At 41.6% G+C, this 8,898-nt stretch overlaps 1 protein-coding gene and 2 pseudogenes across 1 annotated transcript in view; all 3 read left to right on the top strand.

Annotated features, from left to right (window-relative positions):
* Positions 1-1,624: 1,624 nt before the first annotated feature.
* Positions 1,625-2,404, top strand: LOC146450439 (uncharacterized; annotated as a pseudogene).
* A 1,845-nt stretch (positions 2,405-4,249) lies between these two features.
* Positions 4,250-5,993, top strand: LOC146450440 (uncharacterized; annotated as a pseudogene).
* Positions 5,994-8,044: 2,051 nt separating this feature from the next.
* The window catches only part of LOC146450441 (uncharacterized), an 897-nt gene continuing 43 nt past the window's right edge, over positions 8,045-8,898 (top strand). The window contains exons 1-2 of the mRNA XM_085100531.1: positions 8,045-8,249; positions 8,781-8,898. The exon at positions 8,781-8,898 is cut by the window's right edge and continues 43 nt beyond it. Coding sequence (XP_084956657.1) covers positions 8,045-8,249; positions 8,781-8,898 — 323 coding nt within the window. The remainder of the gene's footprint in view (positions 8,250-8,780) is intronic.

Genomic DNA, 8,898 nt, shown 5'->3' on the forward strand with positions numbered 1-8,898 from the left:
TAGATCACAGCCCTGAGGAGGCATAAATTCATGTTTGTTTGTTCATATAGGCGTTGCTAAGTCGAAAATGTACTTCCCAGAAAAACCAGACATTCTGAAGGGGAGGGAGGGGGTTCACGATTATGGAATTGTGAGGGCATGGGGGGTAACGCATTTCAGAATTTCCGAAGGCAACGAGGGGGGGGGGGGGTTAAAACATGGAAGCTGTCCGTTGTTGGGTATGGATATTTTCTGGAATTGCCCATTACACAATTGATATAAAATAAGAAAAATTTGAAGACACAGACAAAAGGCCAGGATCAGTTTTTTCATACTGCAAGTGGGGCTTCTATCTTAGTACAGGGTTGTTCAGTGGACCAAATAATAGTTTGCGCTTTGGGTTTGTTCAGTTTTTGCTCCATTGGTCTGATGCACAAGCAGGACAGAAGAGCAGGAAGAGAAGCTAAGTACAAGAAGTAGCTGCATAATTAAACAGCTGATGCTAAACATGATTACAATGGCAGGCAGTGAATAAGTGGACAATGGTTTTTTAAATGCGTGCATAGAAGCCGTGTTACCATTATTTGTAAATATATAAATTCTATTTCGTTTATTCCTACTTTCTGCCTGCCCTAACATGGTCCTCGCCCCGTAAAACCCTCTACCCTTTCCTCCTACTTGTCGCAAGAAATTAAAAGTAAAAACACTCCTTCTATAGTTGTTCTTACAACTGAGGTCTACTGTCACTGAACTGGTGTGTGTTTATTGAACTGTAATGGGGTTATTGGACTTTGGATTTTTCATTGACCCTGAAACCCCAACCCCCGCCCCCTATAGCTATTCTTACAATTGAGGTCTACTGTCAATGAACTTATGTGTGATTTTTGAACTGCTTGTGTGGTTATTGAACTCATATGATAAAATCTGAGAAAAAATATAACATTAATATTAAGGTCTACTGTCACTGAACTGATGTGTGGTTTTTGAACTATTGTGTGGTTATTGAACTCCAGAAAGAAAAAAATTGACTTTCCACAGTTTGATGGCTTACACCCAAAATATCAGCTATGGCTAGAGTACTAAACCGCTGTTTGACAAGAGATTGCAGCTGTTCTTTTGGGATATTAAACTTTGGCCTCCGTTGAATCCCTGTGAATACAAATCCTGTAGTGTGAGAGTTCGTACACTGACTTGCAGTAATCGCGTCTTTCACCTCACAAAGAAGATTGATTACCCTCAGGTCAATTGCCTCAGCACCCAAATATCTCACAAGGATGTTAATCACCCAATCAAGGCGAAACAGAATATAATCCAAACCATCCCTGTCGTGGTAACCCCTTGCAAAACGTCTTTGAATATCAACAACATAACCTTGCACACATTCTCTCATGGAAGCCATTTCAGCCTGGTTCAGATTCAGGCTTCGCACGGTAATGAAATAAGGCCAGAATAAATTTTCTTTGAGTGCGAAAAGTATTCATAAATTATAATGCGTAACTGGGTCATACCCAGGTTTCTCTTGGTTCGTTGTACAACAGAACAGAATTTAGAACAGCCTCAATTTATGTTCTGTTGCCTTTGGCCCCAAAACCCACCTATCATTGCTAGATTCCCGCCTGTTAAAAACTTTAGCTACATCCCTTCAATGGCAACCTGGATCAAAAGGATTCGTAGAAGTGAGAAGTTACAAGATTTTCTCGCACAACAAGAGATTACTTGGCAGCTCAATCTCTCCAAGTCTCCATGGTGGGGAGGGGTGTATGAAAGGCTGATTAAGGAAATTAAGAAAACAGTTTACAAGACGCTGGGGAAGATATCTTACCTTTGAGCTACTTGAAGCAGTGGTCATTGACATCAAGAAGGATCTCAACAATCGACCCCTAACATATGTTGAGAGTGACGATGGCAGACCACAAACCTTGACACCAAACGTCTTAACGTGGGGCCAAAATGCTCAAGGGCTAGAAGATCGACGAGGAGGAAGTTACCAAGCTTCACAGACATCTGAAGAATATTAGAGAACACGCATGGCGCTGTCGGCAGAAAGGGTATGTCCACAGTTTGATGGAAGTGCCCATAGTCATCAGAAAGGACAAGCCACAAATGCCTGAGGTGGAGGAGATTGTTCTGGTGGTAGGCAAGAGCAGGAACCGAGGCGAGTGGAAGAAGGCCAAGGTTGTTAAACATGTGCAAGGGGGAGACGGAGTTGTTAGGGGAGTTGTTCTTCGACTCAAGGGAAACAGGATCCGACGCCTTCTCTAGCTTGTATGCCCACTCAAAAAAAATAGTTGCAGCAAGGAACTGGCCGAGGTGACCGAAACCACAACGTCAAAAACCCAACCGAAGTGTGTCAAAGAGAAGGGCAGCTGACGATGCAAAGGCGAAAATCAAGTCGATTGCAGACAGTGAATTTAAGCTTGACTAAATTTGATGTTCTAAATAGAGGAGACAGAGAGTAAAAATTAAAAACATTAATTTTTAGGGGAGCGTGACCAGAACTGTCGAGTGCCGTATTATTACCGGATGTGAAATATTATGCATACCTTAGTAGTGATCTTTTATTGATTGACATCTTGAAATCGGATAACTGAGATGACGCGGTTGTTATGCAAGACCTTTTTGGAGGAGATCGGTTGAAGGGAATGTAATAGCGAGTTGTTAGAGAATAAAACGTGGAATTATATGACCAGCGAGTATTGAGTGTACCTTGAATTCGGTACGAAGGTTCTGTTAAGTGCACCAAGAAACACTATCCATTTAATACCCCGTTCACACCAAAGCTTTAACATGTTTAAATCTTGTTTTAATAAACGTGTTTTGTTAAACTATCCGTTCACAACGTGGGCACGTTACAAAACATGTCTAAAACCGTCTTTAATAAAACTACCTAGATGAGGTTGTTTAACTTTTGTGTTTAACTTAACACACTTGAAATGGCGACCATAGAAAAACCTCATGGGAGAGTTTGGAAAAACCAAGAGATGATGTTGTTAATTCAGAAGTGGATAGACGAAAATACTCAAATAAAGCTATTGTCCTGTACTAGAAAGAAGCCTATATGGCAAAAAATTAGCGTATTTCTACGGGCCGAGGGGAGGGCTACGCGGACAGAGATGAAGATGCCTGCAAAACAAGAATTCATACTTTGGTAAGCACGTATCGTTCCTAAAAAGATGAATGCAGGAAGAGGAAGCCAGTGTTCTTCGACGAAGTGGATGAATTCCTATCAGAAAAACCCTGCACAGAGCCAAAGGTTGTCATTAATTCTTCCCAGATTTTCATTGGGGATGGTACAGGGAGCCGTACAGAGAACTGTGAAGAAGAGGGCGAAGGAACTGTCGAAAACATTGTACCAAACTTGCCTTCCAGCAGCAGCAGCAGCGATGACAACAACATCAATAACAGAGGTCAAAACAGCAAATGCCCAGAATCACAAAAGTTGCTTGTGTGACATGTAGAGGTGAGCTTTCAAAACTCTCGCCGATTGGAAGGCCAAACAATAGGCCACGTCAAAATTTTTCTGTCAGGGTTCAACGACGTCTGCGCTGTCAGCGAAGTTTAGTTGTTTTCTGAGTTGTTTTCAAAAGTCGTCTTCCAAGGTGGATGAAATTGTGACCGTGAAAGGCAAAACGGACACTAACGGTTATCCGTTCCAAGAGGTTAACCGTTCGTTATCCGTTCGAACGCCAAAAAAAATCCGTTCAAAGCGTTCAACAAGCCATTCGAACGGTTTGCATATCCGTTCGAATGGTTTTGACATCCGTTCGAACGGTTCTGGCATCCATTCGAAGTTAATTGCAACATCCGTTCGAACGGTTTTCGCATCCGTTCGAACAGTTCTCGCATCCGTTCGAACGGTTCTTGCATCCGTTCGAACGGTTAATTGTATCCATTAATTTTATTTTATCCGTTCGGCAACTAGAACGTCCGTTCGAAGAATTGCAACAACCGTTTGAACGGTTTCAACATCCGTTCTCGACGTATCCATTCGATAGGAGAAATAATTGCAGTCGATATCAAATTTTTCTCAATGTTATGTATGGCCTAGGCAAGCTCTTGACAAATAGTCTATTTTAGTCAAGAAAACCATTACGGAACAACAAAAATTGGCGTTTAGTAGCAGGGAAAAGATCGCAGCTGTTGTTAGTTACGTGCAGAGCCATGCGTGCGACCGCAGTACTGTCGTCATTTTGCCATGGCAACAGTTATTATGACAATCAATGATTGTTTTTATATTGAACGCCAGATCATTCAACACGAAAATTCGAAAATGGCTGAGCTTGAAATCGACAACTCTGATGAGATCGTGCAAAAGGTAAAGAAATTCATGCGGGTAACTTGCGGTTGTGCTCTTGGTTTAGATGGTCGCCCATGTTCCGATCAATTTTCAGAGGAGACGGTTCTTTGCAATTTGAATAACTGCCTCGAGCTTTCTAGCGCCGAACTCGACCTTGTTATCCTGGCAAATATTCAAGTATTCACAAAGAGAGAAAACGCTGGCAACAAAAGAAGCGGGAGTCCTCGGTGTAGTTTTATTTACCAAACGAGCCCCATATGCAAGGAGATGTTCTTACACTTGTACGGAATTGGCTATTCCAGGTTTCGAAGATTAAAGGAACATTATCAGGAGCACGGAATTTTCCCAAGAATTCACGGAAACACCAAAAGTTTGCCAGGAAATGCAACGTCCGAAAAATCTCTCGAAGCAATCCATGCGTTTATTGAACATTATGTGGAAGAAAATGCCATTGTGCTCCCTGGCAGGATTCCTGGATTTAAAAATGAAGAAATCAGACTCTTGTCTTCGTGGGAGACAAAAATGAGCGTGTGGATAGAGTACGAAGGAACCTGCAACACTTCAAATGAGAAAGCCGTAAGTTACAGGAGATTCTTACAGCTGTGGGACGAGTTTTATCCTGATGTGGTGGTCGCTTAACCTATGACGGATCTTTGTTTAACATGTCAACAAAACACCACAAAACTACAGCGAGCTGCCCACCTCTCAGATGAAGAAAAATCAGAGTGTGTAAAGGCTCACCAGGAACACTTGAACACTGCGCAAACCGAAAGAGAATTATACAGAAATTCGTGCAACGACTGTGAAAAAATTCTTGAAACACTTGACACTGACACTTTGCTTAACTGTGAAACCCGCGGACCCTGTTCTTTAAATGCAACAATACATTACTCCTTTGACTTCGCGCAGCAAATACACGTACCAAGCAATCCTCTACAACCGGGCCCGATATATTTTAAGACTCCGCAAAAATGTGGAAGTTTTGGAGTTATGTGCGAAGGGATTCCTCGCCAAGTTAACTTTTTAATTGACGAAGCAGTCTCCGCAGGAAAAGGAGCAAACGCAACGATCAGCTCCGTGCATTATTATCTCGAACACTACGGACTGGGAGAACAGCATGCTCATCTTCATGCCGACAACTGCGCCGGCCAAGACAAGAACAATTTTTTCGTTTGGTACCTGGCTTACAGAATTTTGTTGGAACTTCACCGCTCAATTACATACTCATTTCTTATAGCGGGAGACACTAAGTTTGGCCCCGATCGGTGCTTTGGGTTAATCAAGAAAGTTTACAAAGTAACATATCTCGTCGCTATATGAATTTGCAAGATTGGTCGAGAACTCCAGTGGCCTAAACAAGGCACAACTTGTTGGAACGCACGATGGCAGAATCATCGTACCTGTTTATGACTGGGCTTCCTTCCTTGGCCAGTATTTCAGAAAGCTACCAAACATCAAGAGCTACCATCATTTCAGGTTTTCCGAGCAAAACCCTGGAATAGTTTATTATAAAGAATTTGCGAACAGTCCTGAACGTTCTTTCATGTTGTTGAAAGATCAAGCGGTACTTCCACCTTCAACCACTACTCCTCCGGTGAATGAACCAAATGGATTGAGTGAAGAACGTAAACTTTATCTTTACCGCGAGATAAGACAATTTTGTAAGCCAGGAACAGAAGACATTGTAGCTCCTGCCCCTCAGACGCCACATCAATGAAATTATTGTTAAACTGTCACACGAACTTGAATATTGAATAAAAATAAACAGTGAAGGAAGCGAAACTAAAAGATTGTGACTTTTTCGGCCGCTGTTTCACGAGCTGAGAATGGAAACACGCGATCGCTACCAGTACGCTGCACATAATTATGCTTGACTGTACTTTAATCTTTCGAATCAAAACTTCGAAAACAGCGTTTCCTTGATTAAAAAACGCACAATAGTTTCGGGTGTAATCGGACGTTTCAACCCATCGAATCTCTGAGATTGCGCAGTACGCTATATATAATACGGACTGGCTTCAACAGAGCCATGCAGGTTTTTTAATCTAACTACCCAGCGCGATGACCAACCAATTTCAATGCTCAACAAAAGTTTTAATATAATTAAATTTTTGGCACTTAAGATACGGTGTTTATTCGAGGGCAGCGTTTATTGCAAACCTTGTCACAACAACTTTTTACGTTTACGCATGGGCTCATACATCGCTTCTTATTCTATTTACGTACGTAAAGCCAGCTAAATTCACGTCTGTGCGCACGTAAAATTTATGCGACAGTCCACATTAAGGGACATGACAATTTAACAGTACATCACAAAAGCACATGAAAAGTTGGGGGCGGGGGGACTAAGTGGGACGCTTTCTCTTTCTTCTCTCATCCAACTTACTTAGGCACTTAACTTTAATTAAGTGCTTACGCTAGTTTACGCATGATTTGGGTGAAATTGTTTATGTCGTTCGAAGGTATACGTGGAGAGCCTTAGTCGGGTTTTTGTTTCTTATCTATGCTCTTTTTTCGGGTTCTCTTTCTTTCCGCTTACCACGAACATTATTGTTAGATTTACAAGATTTTTTAATTTTGCCCTTTGCAAAACGAAAAACGAACTTTTCATGAGAGGTCATCCCTGTAATAACCTCAGCCGTCTTGAACCAAACAAAAAAATATTTACAATCGAGCTAACCAATGGGAAATCGACATAGTTTCCCAAGAGGTCCGCGTGCTCCTCTCAATACGTTCCCTCCTACCAAGTGGTCTAGTTGAAGCATGGCTTTTGCACCTGTGTGCACGGTTGACTCAATTCGTGGACAAAGACTTGAATTGGTCGAAATGTTGGAGAAAAATCGTAAGAAAATGCTAGACACTCTATTAAATTGTCTAGCAAACGCTTCAATGCCCCACGATGTGCAATCGATTTTGAGACAGTACCTTCAAGAATATGCTGAAGTGAAAGAAAGCATCAAGTCGATCCTGGCACAACTTAAAAAACGTTTAATTCCTTTTGAAACTTGGTTTAGTTACCATCGTCCCCCAATGCTCTATGAGTATGTGCATATCTGCGCAAATTAGGCCCGGAAGGGGAACTGGAAAATCCTGAAGTTCGGCTGTAAGCGTCTTGTGCCCGTAGGCATGCCTAACGGTCGTTATTAGGGGGTGGGGGAGAAGTAGATTGTTCCTGTGAAAATCTCTATTTACTGGGGTACCCAGGTGACAAATTAACTTACGCGTCAGGTGAAGAAGACTTATGCGTTATCCAAGCATTACATGTGTTTTCTTAAATATATTTTTGCCCTCACAAAAAGGGGTTATCGAATCCGCCCTTACAACATAGTTCGTGTTGTTACTTTTTGAACAGAGCGTCTTTTAAACGCGGTTTATTCAGCAAAAAACTTGCCTGAATGCGGGGGTTAGGCAGGTCTGTGCCTTGGATTTATCGAAACGCAAATAATGACCCGCGTGCGCTGACTTTCACGTGAGCGCGCATAACTTTGTGTTACAAATTTAACTTTATAAAAAAAGCTCTCCTGATAGCACTATCGCCAAGCAACACATGAACTCTAGCAAAGCTGTTCTCTCAGCGGTCCGTCGTGCTACCGATCGGTTGTTGTATTCATATATGCAAAACCAATAACAAAACATAGCCATTTCTCCAATGAGAACCCAGGGATTTTGATCCGATAGCCAACGATTCGCATTATAAAAAGGCCTCAGCACCGCGCACGTTTTTCACATTGCAATCTTTTTCAGTGCAGTTTGTCAGCAAATCTAATCATGGCACTTATGTTGCGTCAAGCTTGTAAAGAAACAAAGAAGCGACTTTCCAAAGCGTTATTCCACTTTCCCGCGGAAAGGAAGACTGGTATTGCGCCTACCTGTAAAATTGTCGGCTCAGACAAGGATGCGTTATGTGAAGGCAGTATCGTAACTGTTAACTGGCAAGGGGAAAAAGTACAGGCCGAAATTCTGGCACTAAGTGGTAAGTTCAACTTCCGTGCTTTCTGTCTTGAACGTGATCTTAGTGAAATTTAGTCTACAGTTTCTAAGAAGTTTTCGTGCTAAACGAATTAGGTAACGAAGTTGTGTTATTTAACATTTCGATAAAAGATAGGTTTTTCGTAGCCTTTGTTGTTACTAAATCTTTGTTGTCGAGTTATTGAGAGCTGAGGAGATGGGCGAGTACGTCTCTGCAAATTTAAAGTTTGTGCTATCATCGGCAACGATTCCAGATTTATTTTGTACTTCGTCTTAGTTGATCGATTAAGTTAAACATCAATTTTTTGAGTCGGGTCAACATTAAATTCAATATCGACAATATGAGTACAGTCCACTAGCAATTTCTGTGAGTTTTGGTAATCAGTCATTTTGCTTGGACTAATTATAGAATGTGATTACTGAAGTACACGTAAAGCCATAAAGTTGAGAAGTAAGAGGAAAAAAGCATTTAGATTCATGCACATGCGTTGAAACCTTTAAGATACGTTAAAGCATGACTTTGATTGTTTTTTAGATAATGAAGACGTCCTTTGCACTAAAGACATAGAGTGGTGTAGGCTAAATCTACCGGATGCCTTGGACTCCCCTACTGACGATGTTGAAGAAGAGCAACCCAGGAAAAAATTCAAGAA

This window comes from Pavona decussata, unplaced genomic scaffold, assembly GCF_977016875.1.
Source record: "Pavona decussata unplaced genomic scaffold, jaPavDecu1.1 SCAFFOLD_468, whole genome shotgun sequence".
Classification (NCBI taxonomy): Eukaryota; Metazoa; Cnidaria; class Anthozoa; order Scleractinia; family Agariciidae; genus Pavona; species Pavona decussata.